General features: G+C 43.8%; 1 protein-coding gene across 7 annotated transcripts in view; it reads left to right on the top strand.

The window, feature by feature from the left end:
- FOXP4 (forkhead box P4) overlaps nt 1-16,999 on the top strand; it is a 195,298-nt gene that overhangs the window by 109,844 nt on the left and 68,455 nt on the right. For all 7 annotated transcript variants that reach the window (XM_060231440.1, XM_060231437.1, XM_060231438.1 and 4 more), the window contains exon 4: nt 12,587-12,709. In XM_060231440.1, the coding sequence (XP_060087423.1) occupies nt 12,587-12,709 (123 nt within the window). The remainder of the gene's footprint in view (nt 1-12,586; nt 12,710-16,999) is intronic.

Raw genomic sequence — 16,999 nt, 5'->3', positions numbered from 1 at the left:
GTTTCTGGCTTGGGTGTCACCAGTACATTGATGACACCCAGCTGTATCTGTTTTTGGATGGCCACCTGGATTTGTTGTTCAGACGCACAGTCGAGTCTGACTCTTTGCGACCCCATGGCCAAAGTCACGCCAGGCCCTCCTGTCTTCCACCATCCTCCGAAGTCTGCTCGAATTCCTATTTGTTACATCAGTAACGCTGTCCAGCCATCTCATCTTTTGCTGTCCCCTTCTTTTTTTGCCTTCTGTCTTTCCCAGGATCAGGGTCTTCTCCAGTGAGTTCTCCTTCCTCATTTGGTGGCCAAAGTATTTGAGCTTCAGCTTCAGCATTTAACCTTCCAGGAAACAGTCTGTGTTGATTTCTCTTAGGACTGACTGATTTGAACTTCTTGCAGTCCAAGGGACTCTCAAGATTCTTCTCCAGCACCACAGCTCAAAAGCATCTATTCTTCTGCGCTTGGCCTTCCTTATGGTCCAGCTCTCACAGTCATACATTACTACTGGGGATACCATCGCTTTTTACTATACGGACTTTTTTTTGGCAGAGTGATGTCTCTACTTTTTATTATACTGCCCAGGTTCGCCATAGCTGTCCTCCCAAGGAGCAAACGTCTCGTAATTTCATGGCTACAGTCACCATCTGCAGTGATCTTGGATCCCAGAAATGTGAAGTCTGTCGCTACTTTCATGTCTTCCCCTTCTATTTGCCATGGTGTGATGGGGCCAGATGCCATGATCTTAGTTTTTTTGATGTTGAGTTTCAAGCTTACTTTTGTGCTCTCCTCTTTCACCCTCAACAAGAGGTTCTTTAGGTCCTCCTCACTTTCTGCCATTAGAGTGGTGTCATCTGCATATCTGAGGTTGTTGATGTTTTTTCCGGCAATCTTAATTCCAGCTTCTGCTTCATCCAGGTCAGCATTCTGCATGATGTTCTCTGCATATAAATTAAATAAGCAGGGTGACAATATACATCCTTGTCGAACTCCTTTTCCTATTCTAAACCAATCAGTTGTTCCATATCCCATTCTGACATTTGCTTTTTTGTCCCTTATACAGGTTTCTCAGGAGACATGTGAGGTGGTCTTGGTACTCCCATCTCTTTAACGACTTGCCACAGTTTGTTGTGATCCACACAATCAAAGACTTTAGCGTAGTCAATGTAACAGAAATAGACGTTTTTCTGATACTCCCATGCTTTCTCCATAATCCAGCGAATGTTGGCAATTTGATCTCTAGTTCCTCTGCCTCTCTGAAACTCAGCTTGAACTTCTGGCAGTTCCCGATCTACATACTGCTGAAGTCTAGCTTGTAGGATCTTTAACATGATCTTGCTGACATGTGAAATGAGTGCAATTGTGCAATAGTTTGAACATTCTTTGGCATTACCCTTCTTTGGGATTGGAATATAAACTGATCTTTTCCAATCCTGTGGCCACTGTTGCGTTTTCCAAATTTGTTGACATAATGTGTGCATCACTTCAACAGCATCATCTTATAGGACTTTGAATAGCTCAACCATCATCTCCACTCACTTAGTTGTTAGTAATGCTTTCTAAGGCCCATTTGACTTCATACTCCAGGATGTCTGGCTCAAGGTCAGCGATTTCACTGTCATGGTTGTCAAAGACATTGAGATCCTTTTGTATCATTCTTCTGTTTATTCTTGCCACTCTTCCTGATCTCTTCTGCTTCTGTTAGGTCACTATTGTTTTTGTCCTTTATCATGGCCATCTTTGCACGAAACGTTCCCTTGATTTCTCCAATTTTCTTGAAGAGATCTCTTGTCCTTCCCATTCTATTATTTTCCTCTATTGCTTTGCATTGTTCCTTCAGGAAGGCCTCCTTATCTCTCCTTGCTGTTCTCTGAAAATCTGCATTCAGTTGGGTGAATCTTTGCTTTTCTCTTTGCCTTTCGCTTTCCTTCTTTCCTCAGCTATTTGTAAAGCCTCATCAGACAGCCACTTTGCTTTCTTGCATTTCTTTTTCTTTGGGATGGTGCTGATTGCTGCCTTCTGTACAATGTCATGAACCTCCATCCATAGTTCTTCAGGCACTCTATCAACTCTAGTTCCTTAAACCTATTCTTCACCTCCACTGTATATTCATAAGGGATGTGATCAAGGTCAAACCTGAATGGCCTAATGGCTTCCCCAGTTTTCTTCAATTTAAGCCTGAATTTTGCAATGAGTAGCTCATGATCTGAGCCGCAGTCAGCTCCAGGTTGTTTTTGCTGACTGTAAGGAGCTTCTCCATCTTTGACTGCAGAATATATAATCAATCTGATTTCTGTGTTGCCCATCAGGCGATGTCCATGTATAGAGTTGCCTTTTAGGTTGTTGGAAAAGGGTGTTCGCTATGACCAGCTTGTTCTCTTGACAAAATATTAGCCTTTGCCCGGCTTCTTTTTGTTCTCCAGGGCCAAACTTGTCAGTTGTTTCAGTTACCTTTTGACTTCCTACTTTGGCATTCCAGTCCCCTATGATGAGGAGGACATCTTTTCTTGGTGTTAGTTCTAGAAGCTGTTGTAGATCTTCATAGAACTGGTCCACTTCAGCCTCTTCTGCATCAGTGGTTGGGGCATAGACTTTGATTACTGTAATATTGAATGGTTTGCCTTGGATACGGACCGAGATCATTCTGTAATTTTTGAGATTGTATCCCATTACTGCCTTCCTCACTCTCTCGTTAACTATAAAGGCCACACCATTTCTACGGGACTCTTGCCCACAATAATAGATGTAGTGATCCTTGGATTGTGAGGAACTCCAAAGGGATCTGTTGAGGCTGGGTGAGTGGGCATCAACGTGGCAGATGCGGTTCAATGTGGCCAAGTGCAAAGTAATGCACATTGGGGCCAAGAATCCCAGCTACAAATACAAGTTGATGGGGTGTGAACTGGCAGAGACTGACCATGAGAAAGATCTTGGGGTCGTGGTAGATAATTCACTGAAAATGTCAAGACAGTGTGCGTTTGCAATAAAAAAGGCCAACGCCATGCTGGGAATTATTAGGAAGGGAATTGAAAACAAATCAGCCAGTATCATAATGCCCCTGTATAAATCGATGGTGCGGTCTCATTTGGAGTACTGTGTGCAGTTCTGGTCGCCGCACCTCAAAAAGGATATTATAGCATTGGAGAAAGTCCAGAAAAGGGCAACTAGAATGATTAAAGGGCTGGAACACTTTCCCTATGAAGAAAGGTTGAAACGCTTAGGGCTCTTTAGCTTGGAGAAACGTCGACTGCGGGGTGACATGATAGAGGTTTACAAGATAATGCATGGGATGGAGAAAGTAGAGAAATACTTTTCTCCCTTTCTCAGAATACAAGAACTCGTGGGCATTCCATGAAATTGCTGAGCAGACAGGTTAAAACGGATAAAAGGAAGTACTTCTTCACCCAAAGGGTGATTAACATGTGGAATTCACTGCCACAGGAGGTGGTGGCGGCCACAAGCATAGACAGCTTCAAGAGGAGGTTAGATAAAAATATGGAGCAGAGGTCCATCAGTGGCTATTAGCCACAGTGTGTGTGTGTGTGTGTGTGTGTGTGTATATATATATATATATATATGTATATATATATATATATATATATATATATGTATATATATGTATATATATATATATATATATATATATATGTGTGTGTATATATATATATATATATATATATATATATATATAAATATATAAAAATAAAAATTTGGCCGCTGTGTGTGTGTGTGTGTGTGTATATATATATATGAATTTGGCCGCTGTGTGACACAGAATGTTGGACTGGATGGGCCATTGGCCTGATCTAACATGGCTTCTCTTATGTTCTGAGTTAAATTTACCCATTCTCGTCCATTTTAGTTCACTGATTCCCAAGATGTTGATGTTCAATCTTGCCATCTCTTGTTTGACTACATCCAGCATACCTTGATTCATAGATCTTACATTCCACGTTCCAATGCAGTATTATTCTTTGCAGCATCAGACTTTCCTTTCACCATCAGACACATCCACAGCTGAGTGTCCTTTCGGCTTTCGCCCAGCTGCTTCACCCTTTCTGTGATTACTTGGACTTGCCTTCCGCTCTTCCCCAGTAGCATATTGGGCACCTTCTGACCTGAGGGACTCATCTTCCAATGCCATTATTACTGTCCATGGGGTTTTTTTTGGCAAGGATACTGGAGTGGTTTGCCATTTCCTTCTCCAGTGGATCACATTTTGTCTGGGTTTTCAGCTGTGGCCTGTCCATCTTGGGTGGCCCTGCATGGCATAGCCCACAGCCTTACTGAACTGCGCAAGCCCTCTCGCCATGTCAAGGCAGCAATCCATGAGAGGCCACCCGGATGCCACCCCACAAAATTTGGCCATGGGTCTGGAGGCCATGGCAGGATGGTTAAAAAAGAGCAGGTTGAAACTGAATATGACAGAGACAGAGGTTCTGTGGCTGGCAGCCTCAGGCTCAGATTACCTGCTCTTGAGAGGACACCTTTGGTACTGGCACAGTCCATCAAGAGCTTGGGTGTGACCCTGGATGCCTCTTTGAATATGGAGGCCCAGGCCACACATAGAGCAGTTTTTCACTTATGCCAAGCCCAGCAGCTGGTCCCTTTCCTGCCATGCCCCAACTTAGCCACAGTAATCCATGAAATGGTCACCTCCAGGCTAGACTACTGTAACTTGCTTTATATTGGTCTACCCTTGAGATTGACCAGAAAGCTCCAACTGATCCAGAATGCAGCAGTGTAAGTCCTAGCAGGCATGCCAAGGACTGTACATTTTGACCTGTGTTGCACTGGCTTCCAGTGGAGCACCAAGTCAAGTTCAAGGTTTTGGTTTTGACCTTTAAGGCCTTGAGCAATCTAGGATCAATGTATCTGCAGGACTGCCTCCTCTGGTACACAGTAGGGAGAGTGCCACACTCCTCAGATAACAAATTGCTGCTTTCTGATGTCCAGCTGTCTTGATTAGGGCCAGGGCTATTTCATTTCTGGCCCTGACCTGGTGGAACTCTTTGCCAAATAACATCAGGGCCCTGTCAGATCTTATGCAATTCTATAGGGCCTGTAAGGCAGAGATGTTCTGCCAGGCATTTGGTTGAGGGCAGCGATGGTTTACATCATGGCTGGTACCCTCCTCTGCTCTCTGTCCCCTTGACTGATTTAATTCCTCCCCACATATCCACAAGACACCCACAGATTGGAAATGGCTCTGTAAATTTTGCCTCTTGATCATAAATTAATGTATTACATATCTGATATTTTATGGCTTTTGTTTTTGCAATTTTGTACATTGTCTAGAACCCTACAGTAGTAGAGATTAAACAAGTAAAAATTCAGATGATGATGGAGGAGGAACAGCTGCCCTTGAAAAATATTTGAAACTGGAATTGTTACAAAGAATGCTGCAACCAGGTTGCTGACTGGAGTGGGTTGTAGGGACTGTATCTTGGTTGATGTACACTGGCTCTCAGTCTGTTTCCAGGAACAGTTAAAGGTGATATGTTGACCTCTAAAGCTCTTCTATGGTTTGGGACCAGCATATCTGAAAGGGGCTGCCTACTCCCTTCTGAACCTATCCTACAGCTATGGTCAGCTTCTGAAACCCTGCTTTGGGTACCCCCACCTTCTAAGATCATCATCATTTTTTTTTCATTCATTTTTTTCATTCATCCTTTTATTTGTATCCTGCCCTCCCCGCCGAAGCAGGCTCAGGGCGGCTAATAACATTAAATTAATACATTGAGTACAATAATGTACCTGGTGCTATTAAACCGATGGTAAGTTTTTATTTGCCTTAGCAGTCTCTCTCTTTAATCGATGTAGGCCATCCTAAAAAGGATGGTCTTGCAGGCCCTGCGGAACTGTTCAAAGTCCCTCAGGGCCCGCGTTTCTTCCGGGAGCTGTTTCCATAGGTGTGGAGCCACTACAGAGAAAGCCCGAGTGCGGGTACTCTGTAGTTTTACCTCTTTCGGCCAGATCAGGCACGTGCTTCTTTTGTCATGGCAGCAAATCTCAGAAACTGTCTCCACAAGGAGACTAGTCTGTTCATTTCTGCTGCCATCTTCTGCCAGCAGGTGAAGACTTTTTGGTTTGTCTGTAATTCCCTCAGAGATTCCTCCTTCCTGCCCTATGTTATAGTTGTTATTTTCTGCCCTATGTTATAGTTGTGTAAGCTTTGTTTTAATAATTTTTTTGTTTTAATAGTTTTTTAGATGTGTTTTTATTATGTATGTCTTTAATCTGTTAGGTACTTAGGTTAAGTATGCAGACTCTTATCTGGGAGAACCGGATTTGATTCCCCACTCCTTCACTTGCAGCTGCTGGAATGGCCTTGGATCAGCCATAGCTCTCACAGAACTGTAATTGAAAGGGTAGCTTCTGTGAGAGCTCTCTCAGTCCCACCCACCTCACAGAGTGTCTTTTGTAGGGAAGGAAGATAAAAGAGATTGTGAGTTGCTTTGAGATTCTGAGATTCGGAGTGGAGGGCAGGAGGGATAGAAATCCAATATCTTCTACTTTGGTGGCTCTGATGAGGATGGAAAAATAGGGCATAAATTTTGTAAATGAATAAATAAATGTTTCAAATGTGAGTAGTTTTCAAGTGTTGCGTTCTGTGAAGACTGATGCAGAGAAACTGACTAGATTCTTTAACTCTTAATTATGTCTGTTCTTATTTGCTAACTAACAATTCCATTTTCTATAGCTGGTTTCATGTTTCTGATACATTTAAATGAAGACCCACTTTATGCATACGCAGCTTTCCAGGACATGTACAGTTAAATATATACACAGAGAATTGTCATATGTAGCTATTGCTGATTTTCATGCTTACTTCATAGTTATATTTTCATTAGGCTTCCCAACCCCCTCCCCGCCCTGCCGGGGGACCCCTGAATTAGCAGCCTAATCCCCCGCTATCTAAAAATCTGATAGCGGGGGGTGGGGGTGGAACGGCGTCATGCCTCTTTCCATGCCTGGCTTCAGGCTTCTCCCTTCCTCCGGCTCACAAAGACCCGCCCACCGCCGGCCTGCTATTCGCTCCAGTCCGGCCTCCCTTCGCGAGGTGCATGCTGGGACTTGTAGTCCTTGCATCCTCTCACATCTGCTGAGCATTATTCTCTATGTGGAGATTGATTCTCATAGGGTATAATGGGGAATTGATCTGGAGGTTTCGGGGGCTCTGGGGGAGCTGTTTTTTGAGGTAGAAGCACCAAATTTTTAATGTAGTATCTAGTGACTCTCCCCAAAGTATCTCCCAAGTTTCAAAATGATTGGACCAGGGGGTCCCATTCTATGAGCCCCAAAAGAAGGTGCCCCTATCCTTCATTATTTCCTATGGAAGGAAGACATTTAAAAAGGTGTGCGGTTCCTTTAAATGTGATGGCCAGAACTCCCTTGGAGTTCAATTATGCTTGTCACACCCTTGTTCCTGGCTTCGCCCTGATGTCTCCTGGCTCCATCCCCAAAGTCTCCTGGCTCAGCCCCCAAAGTCCCCAGATATTTCTTGAATTGGACTTGGCAACCTTAATTTTCATGCTTGCTTTATAGGTATAGTACTTTATACCATTTGAATCAGCCTTCATGTTGAGAATACAGTGTGTTTTAGAATGGTATTATTTATAGTTATTTACTGCTTGCTTATTTACTTATTTAGGATTTTTGTATGCTGCCTCTTCAGACTCCTGCTTAAAAGTAATAGTTCTAACAATTATAGTTTATATACTTTTCCTCTTAAAACTCAAAATGGTGGTCCCGAATAGCTCCGAGGAAGATGTTTCTCTGTGCCTTTTGGCTTTCTCTCCACAGGTACCAATATAAATGTTGCTCTGAAATGCAAATACTAACAGTTGTTATAGCCCATGTACAGCCCATTTTTTCTACATCCTTCATGAATCGCTGTTCCTATACTAACTAGATATTACCTCCTTCCCCCAACACATGCCATAATTCCCTTCACTTATAAGAATTTATCTGTAGGCTTATTTTGTTAATTGAAAGCTCATGCATCTGCCCAAGACAGTATCTTCTGTTTCTTCCAGTGTAGCACTGAGGAGTGAGCCAGTTCACCACATGCTATGAGAATAGGATTGCTAGCTCACCACGACTCACCAGTGGTGGGTGAGAGGGAGCATTCTGGGAGTGGAGCTGGGTTCTGTCCCCAGAAAGTGACATCCTTGTGCAATGTCCCTGACATGATGGTATCATATGGAATTGACATGATCATGCTGAGGATTTCATGCAGCAATGTTCTGGTTTGAGGACCAAACTTGCTGGTAACATTGCCTTCAAACCATAGAGTTTGGCCCTCAAACCAGAGCGTCACCATGAGATGTCCCTGGTGTGATGATGTCACTTCCATATAACATCCATCATGTTGGGGACATTGCTGTTTGGGGGCTAGGTTTCCCCCACTGGCTAGCTGGCCAGCAGCAGGCAGAAACTCCCCAAATTAGGGGATCCCCCGTCCCTGCCAGGGGAATGGGAACCCTATATGACAGGGGTGGCCAATGGTAGTTCTCCAGATGTTTTTTGCTTACAATTCCTATCAGCCCCAGCCATTGGCCATGCTGGCTGGGGCTGATGGGAGTTGTAGGCAAAAACATCTGGAGAGCTACCGTTGGCCACCCCTGCTATATGAGAATGCTGGATGAATTATTAAAACTACTCAGATGGCACTTCTGTGTGCAGATTGCTGTGTGCCACCACTTTCCTTCTTTTATGCATGGAAACATGCTCAGGCAGGAAGAGATAGTAGCTTGTCCAATTCTTGAGATAGTAGCTTGTCCAATTCTGCTTTTCTCCTTCTCCCACAATAGAAAGGTATTTGTTCTGTGCACACTAATTTGCTCACTCCACTCCTTATACAGACCCAGATGATTCCCAGTTGAATGGTAGAACAAAGGAATTCCAGGGTGATTGTGGTTAGCACATTCCATATGGGAAGGACATAGACAATCCATGGTATCTTTTGGAGTTGGCAGGATTTCATCATGCATTTTCGAGTTTAGCAGTAAAGCATCTGTTATGAGCAGAGAAAGCTTCAGGGCAAAGGTGCCATTAACTGTAATGTGGGATGTCATTCATAAACTGATGACATTCAGCTTTATTTAGGTAGCCAGAGGGGGTGGTATGTGCCCTGAACTCATGCCTAGAGACTGTGGTTTGATGGATGTGGGCTATCAAAATTAGTCTGAATTTTATCTGAAGGCAGAAATGACACTGATTAGGAGTTTATTGTTTTAGGAGTGGGCATTTTGTCTGCTTTGTAGCACTTTTGGAGTAGATTTGTAATCTGGTTGTGCTCCTAGATTAGTAGCTACTCCTGGTTAAATAGGTGGTTGTACTTAGAAGTACATAAGGAAGCTATATGCTAAGCACTTCCTTTTGAAGTTAGAGGTATGGCTATTTAGGTCTGGTCATTCAAACTTGTCTTTTTGCTCCAATATTTTATCAATAAATACTTGAATGGACCATCTAGGCAAGTATATGTTGCATTTATTGATTGATCCCATTTAAAAGTATATTGTTTGGGTTCCTATTTAGGAAGGTTTGAAGACAGCGCATTAAATCTAAGAGCCTTACAACAGTTATCCATACATTGATATCTTCATGAACTGATTACTGTAACATACTTTTCACAGAGTTGCCTTTGAACATTGCCCAAAAGTTGTTTTTGTTGTTCAGTCGCACAGTCGAGTCCAACTCTTTGCGACCCCATTGACAAAGTCACGCCAGGCCCTCCGGTCTTCCACCATCATCCTCCGAAGTCTTCTCAAACCAAAAGTTGTAGATAGTACAAAATGCCTTTTAATAATGGTGAGAACTCCTGTGTACCAACTGTGCCAGCTCTTAGGAAGCTTCAAGATCCAATTCAGATTCTGATACCTTTGACAGCCCTTCACAGTTTGGAATTCATAGATCTCAACACATGATGAGCCCATTCACCTGGAGATCATTTTTATGTGCTCTGGCCCTGGTTCCTTCTGTTCAGGAAGTGAAGTTCTCTGAATTGTGGAGCAAGAATCTTTTTGGTAACAGTTCTAGTTCTGTGGAAGATATAACAGCTTTCTGCAGCAAGAGGTTTGTGCTCTTCTCTCCTGCAGTTTAGGCAAGAGTAAGGCCTGCTTCTTCACAAAGGCCTTTAGATAGCTTGGTGGAAAAATTGTAAAGTGGCGTGGAGCACAATGGAAAACTTAGGCTGTTGTACCTTTGAATTTGATTTTATTTCTAGTGTATTATTATATCAGGAGCTATTTTGTATGTTGTTTTTCTAGTGCTGTTGTGAGCCACCGTGAGCAAACGTTGGAAGACAGGGTGTAAATGGAGAATACCTTACGGCAGTAGTTTGTGCACTATTTAATTGTGGTCTGCTGAGAGCAGGCCAGTTTCATGATTCTCTTAGTTCCTCTTGCTTTCCTTTTTCAGTCTTCCTTGATAAAGCAGGCATGCACTGAGAATGTCTCCTGGAATTATTTAAATTATAATGGTTTTAGGATACAATGAACTTTGAGCTTACACAGTTTGTGTGAGGGATATTAGAAATCATTGAGACACCTAATGTCAATGCAGAACTACTATTCATGGACTTCCTAGCTTGAAGATTTGGAGAAATGGAGGCTTACAGCAGCAATGCCATTTTAACTTTTGCAGACATTCATTTGTTTTGTGGGTATAACAGAAAAATGGAAGGGAAATCTAAGTTGAAGTGAAACTTATCAGGTGAATGGTGGATAACTAATCAATATTTTGCAATTATACCTGTAAGAAAGGATAGCAGATTATTGGCGTATGATTCACTGCAGTGATCTCATTCAAAAGAGAAACCTCCTTAGTCGTATTAGAGTTGGGATTATATACCTTGCTGTGAGTTTTTTGAGGGGAACGCATGAATATTGCACTGTCTTCAGTATTTTCACATCAAAATAAAACCAGTTCCATTACAATTTGAGAGAAAGCACTTTCTGTCCTAACAGTGAGGGTTGATTCAGAGGCTACTCAGTTCCCACTTGCAACGCCCTAACCCCAGACTCACACAGGGGTTGCTTGCTGTGAGGAGCAATACAATTTTACATGCCACTTGCAAATGTTTTGATTTTTATGATTTTATGCTTTTTAATGTACTTTTATATTTCATGTATATACATGAACATGTAAGCCGCCCTGAGCTTGCTCTGGCAGGGGAGGGCAGGATATGAATCAAATAAATAGATAAATAATAAAAATGTAGAATAAACTACTGTGTACAATTGTGTGGCATAATGCTGCCTCTAAGCCGTGGAATCTTGTGAGCAAAAATTCTACTTTATGAGCTACTAGCTACTATCATTATGAGCTACTAGCTACTAGTTGTGAGTGATTGGCTACTGCATAGTTTGTGCTGGGGCCATCCTTCCAAAGACAAAAATGTGTGAGCCAGAGGCTAAAAAACTGTGAGCTAGCTCACACTAACTCAGCTTAGAGGGAATACTGCTCAGTTTTCTGGTAGCATTGTTCATAGTGAAATTAGTGGTCAGCTGCAAGCAGACTGCTTGTGTGAATCATAGCTGATTCTCTCTACAACAAGAGTGTATTGAAGTTCATGTGTAGCTTCTGACCCATTTACAATCCCCAGTGAATTAAGATGACCCAGTTCTAAAACTGTACTTGCTCTATTTTGATAGCAATGCAGGCCACAGCAACAGCAGCCTTCAGAGCTATTAGAACGTGTTCCATTTTTCTGGCTTTCGTATGACCTGTCAAGGGCATGTGGTTTGCAGTCTTAGGGTATATACAGAATTTTTTCCCCAGAAGCATTCAAGTATCTAAGTGCCTGTTCACTGTTTAAATGAGCTTTGCTGCATTTTGTAGCTTTTCAGACTGTAATAGGAACCCAAACCCTAACCCTCAGTAGTGCAACCAGGACTGCTGCACTAGAGGTGTGAACAGTTACTGTAGCATCACTTGGGGGAACACTCCCCTCCTTACGCCTACAGGAATTTAAAAAACATACTTTTTCTTAGCATACTTAAGGATGATGGCATACTCTCATAAACTCATAAGTACACAAATGTAGCCTTTTGAAAAGAAAATTGTGTTTAAAAGACTGTCAGCTCCTTGACAAGAACAAATGCCCATTTCAAATTTGCAACTTTGTGGGGTGGGAGAGCAGAATAAAAATGCATTCTGTTGATAATGCAAAAGAAAATGTGGGCCCTCCTGACTGTTTCTTCTTTGGTGTTGAAGTCTGAGATTGTCCAAGGCATAGCTCAGTATTTGGTCTGTCTTGGGTTTTGAGATAAAAATACAATTGGGGAAAGAATCTTACTTTCACTCTGAGGACTAGGGGATATCTATGGTCTGCTTCCTCAGTATACTTAAACACCCAGGCCTCAGAGCACATACATCTTCTTCTTGCCTTCATGGTGGGAAAGGAATGTTGCAGGTATACCAATTCATGTGCAAGGTAAATAATCTTTCCTGCACTTTTGGAATTGTACTATGCGAGCATAAACTGGAGCATAAGTTGCTCATCATGAAAGCATATTCCCAAATGGCAAGTGACGGCTATCCCAACACTTGATACACATTGCCTTACTGCACCCTTTCCCTCTCTCTAGGTCCCAGTGTCAGTGGCCATGATGTCTCCTCAGATGATCACCCCACAACAGATGCAGCAGATCCTGTCTCCTCCCCAGCTCCAAGCTTTGCTGCAGCAGCAGCAAGCAATTATGTTGCAACAGGTAAGGCAGTCTGCCTTGGAGGCAGGCATTTCATGAAGAGATGTTGCAGGGCTGACCTTTGTGTCTGCATCTTTTGTGGAAGGATGGAGTTTTCCTGTTTGCAGATTCTGAAGTAAGACTATATTCTGTTTTTTTCCCACATTTGAGGTACTGAGACTGAGCCACAATCACCTGCCAAAGTGGTGGAGCCTGGGGTATGAGTCCTTTCAAATTCAGTGTGTTTCACTTCATGAATTAATCCTTTCCATTGTCCTAAAACTATGAATAGTGTTGAACTTGGAATCTCCCTAGTAGAAGACAAGTTGTCTAGTTTCACCTTGGAAAAGGATAGCTCTTTACAAACCTTTATGACGTCAGGAAATAAGTCTGCCAACTCCAGGGTGGGAAATTACTGAAGATTTAGGGTTGGAGTCTGGGAGGACACCATTAGGGGAAGGACCTCAACTGGGGATAATGCCATAAAATCCACCTCCAAAGCTGCCATTTCCCAGCCTGGAACTGGCAACCCTAGTATAGGCTACATTTTTCATGACACCTGGTAATCTTGAGATGCATGCAGAATGATACAGCCTCATTTTAAAGTAAACCAATGCTTATTTCCCATAAGGAACTCCTTTTTGATTATAGTCACAGATAATAGGGGGCAGGGAGGGACTTCACACTCAAAATATGTCTTCCCATAGTTCTGGGCCTAACTTTTCATGACCATGAACCCCTCCCTGATTTGTTTGCTAAGTTGGAATTGCATATTTGAATTGAAAGAAAAACTTAACAGTTTAGCAGCTTGACTTGGATCTTTCACAAATCAAGCTTCTCTTTGGCAGAAGGTGAATATGAAAAGGTAAGAACAAGGGAGGAGGTAATACAACTCCCAGACAAAATGCAACTGTTTGGACAAACATTTGCTCCAGGGAGGGAGAGAACATGAAAACTTATAGCATCCTCCACACCCTTCAGTACCTGTTTACTTCAAACATACTGATAAGGAGTCAAGGTTAGCCCCAGGGAAAGAACAAAGGGTAAACACTAACTTGGGTGGGGTCCTTCCTTCTCTGGAGCCAGATAGAGAAACACGTTTAACTGCAAATTAAACAGCCTAGGCCGGAATAGCTGGCATTCTCCCTGAAAAGAAAACCAAACATCACATTTCTCACCTCTTGACCCAATGTACTCAGAATACCATACAGAGACCTAGTTTTGATTGGCTTTTGGGTAAACAGGGAGGCTTTCCAAACCTGTTCAGTAGACATAAAGAGAAAAGTTTCTGCTGTCAGCACTGTCAACTACAAGCTGATAAGGACTTTCCCAGAATGCCCAGGGGCATTCCTCAGGAGCCAGCTTTTTCCCTAGTTTTGTTGAAGTCTGTACTGATCTCTCCTGTGGTTATGGCACCCTTCTGTGGAAAAATCAAGCTATAGATCATTTGAGTTGTAAGGGCACAGCATAAGCTGCTAGAACTGGCATCCCCTTGAAAGTCCTAACATAATGTTACTCAGCACATATTGAACAATTTCCTTTCTCCAGTGGTCCCAGGAGTGGGCCAGTCCTCACTCTTGGGATCACAGCTCCTCCTCTTGTATTGCAGGGCTTAACAAACTTCACCCGAAGGGGAGGTGCTTGATCCTCAGAAGTCAGTTTGTTTAGCCCTGCCATCTAAGCAGAACGTGCCTTAGAGCCCCTTTGAGGCTCTTGACCCAAAAGTTAAAAGAAAAAGAAAAAGAAAAAAAGAAAAGAAAAGAAAATTCAAGAAAGAGTACCTGGAGTCAGTGGCAAAAGAAATCTCCTGGCAGGGAGAAAAGACAAGCCGCTGTTTTTCTTCTCTGGGGGAACGGGGGTGGGGGGTGGGAAATCCCTCCTGCGCTAGATCAAAGGGCTGAAGTTGCCTCCCTGGTAAGGCACGCATACGCGCCTGTTTGTTCTGCTGGCCTCTTCCCGGTCCGATGGACGTGCCGAGGGCCGTGGATTCGTCTTCCCCATCAGCTCCCTGCAAAGGCACCCCGGCAACCCTGGGGGCCTGCAGAGCAGCAAGTCAAAGGGAAGATGCAAAGAGGAACTGGGCAAAAGGGAGAGGACTCGTGAACTTCACACTGCCCTCCCAAAACGCCGAAGGCAGTGCGGTCGACGTGGTAGTTCCCAGGAAGGGAATAAAAAGCGGCGGTAAACTTTCTGTGAAGGGGGGGGGGACCCTTAGGGAGTTCCCAGGGGGAGAGGAGGTCTGCAGACCTTCCCAGAGCCCCTTTTTTCCTGGCAGCACAAGCCCACGGGGCGTTGAAGGACTCTGGGATCCAGACGCCTTTATTCAGCCCCCCCTCTCCTCCCCTCATTCCCTTCTTCCCTCTGTCTCCCCTGTTTGCTTCTGGAAAGGGAAAGGGAGTTAAAACCAGTTAATGCTGGTGAGGGGGGGGGGAAGGTTTTTGGCGGGAATGGCAACCATTTTACCTATGCTTCTTGTATTTCTATAGGGCCACTCATTCTAAGATGGCTGCTTCCACTAGATTTCCTATGGGAGCAATGTTGGAGGAGGGCACATGTGAGTTGGAGTTGGCTGATTCACCAGCACAGGAAGAAGGGACAGGAGATCATCAGGCTGATATTTCAGCAGATGAAGCTAAGTCTAATCTTCTTTATTGGATTCAAGAGCTGGTCAAAAAAGAGGTTCAAGCAGCCTCTGCAGCCACCCCAACCCCTCCACTTAAGAGGGCAGCCAAACAAAAACACAGAGAGGTAGATAAGGAAAAGGAAAGTTTTCCCTCGAGGCCTCTTAGGCTCAGTAGGTTAGATTTGCATTCAGTTCCCTCTGATAAAGAAGAAGAGGATTCTGACTTGTCTGATGGCTCTTCATCACCTGACACAGGAGAACTCTCTGAGGAAGACGAGGGGGCGGCCTCTACGCATTCCAAACTGTTTCCAGCAGATGTGTATCCACGCCTGCTTCCAAAAGTGATTAGGACATTGCAGATACAGTATACTCCAAAATCTAAGGATGAGGAGGATGCTGAGTTTCCTGTTGCAATGGAGGATATTATCCCCAAGTCGGGTTCAAAACCCCTACAGGTCCCCTTGCCCTCAGGGTTTTTCTCAATAATCAGATCTGAGTGGGAACATCCAGCCAAGCCTAAGACGGTTTCGTCAAACTTCTCTAAATTCTTCTCCTTCATCCCAGAGGCGACCAAGAGACTGAAGTTACCAGTGGTAGATGACCTGGTCAACAGTCTGGCCTCTAATTCCATACTACCGATGGATGTGGATGGGATGCCAAGGGATCCGACAGACAAGCGCATAGAGCAGGCCTTACGTCACGATTTTGAAGCCTCTGCTAGTGCTTTAAAAGTGTCAGCTACCACGTCTCTTTTCTGTAGGGCTTCATACATGTGGCTCTCTGACCTAGCTAAGAGGGAGGATCTGCCTAGGGATGTTAAGGACTCACTTAAAAAAATTACGCTAGCCACTGCCTTTGCATCAGACTCGACCCTTGAAGCAGTTCAACTCTCTGCTAGGGCTATGGCCTCTAGCGTTACGGCCAGACGGAATACCTGGCTACGTAATTGGGATGCAGATCCCTCAGCTAGAGCAAAAGTGGCTGCAGTTCCTTTTAAAGGGGCCTCGCTCTTTGGGGAAGGCCTAGACAGATATAGAGGACAGAAATAAGAAAAAAGTCCTGCCCTCCAAGAGACGTGATAACAGAACGAGGCAGAGGTTCCAGTCCTTTCGTGGAAATAGGAGAGACTCAAGACAAACCTCCTTCAAGCAATACAGAACAAAGTGGCAACCAAAGGCCAGAGACGGCAGAGCTTCCTTCGGTGGGAAACAAAGTCAACCAATCAAAGGACAGAAGAAGTCTACCTCAGCATGACTGGGCAGGTCCATTAGACCTCAGTCGTATAGGGGGACGGCTTCAAAGATTCTCCCACGTGTGGCATCAAACGGTTTCAGACAGATGGGTTTTGGACACAGTTACCAACGATTACTCCCTAGAATTTTATTCGCCTCCACGACACCGTTTCCTGGAAGTACAGAGATCTCAATCCCTCGAGAAACATCGTACATTGCTGATGGCCATCGACCATCTGGTTCAGATAGGAGCCATCGAATCGGTCCCGGTGACAGAAAAATTTCAAGGCACATATTCAGTCTTCTTTGTAGTCCTTAAAAAGAATGGAGACGTTCGGGCTATGCTGGATTTGATGTGGGTGAACAAGTCGGTAGTTACAAAGAAGTTTCGAATGGAGACTCTGAGGTCCATACTACTGGCTGTTCAAAGGGGAGACTTCATGGCCTCCATAGATCTGT

This window comes from Heteronotia binoei, chromosome 2, assembly GCF_032191835.1.
Source record: "Heteronotia binoei isolate CCM8104 ecotype False Entrance Well chromosome 2, APGP_CSIRO_Hbin_v1, whole genome shotgun sequence".
In the NCBI taxonomy this organism is placed as follows: domain Eukaryota; kingdom Metazoa; phylum Chordata; class Lepidosauria; order Squamata; family Gekkonidae; genus Heteronotia; species Heteronotia binoei.
Note: the sequence above shows the minus strand (reverse complement) of the source record. Positions and strands in the feature narration are given on the sequence as shown.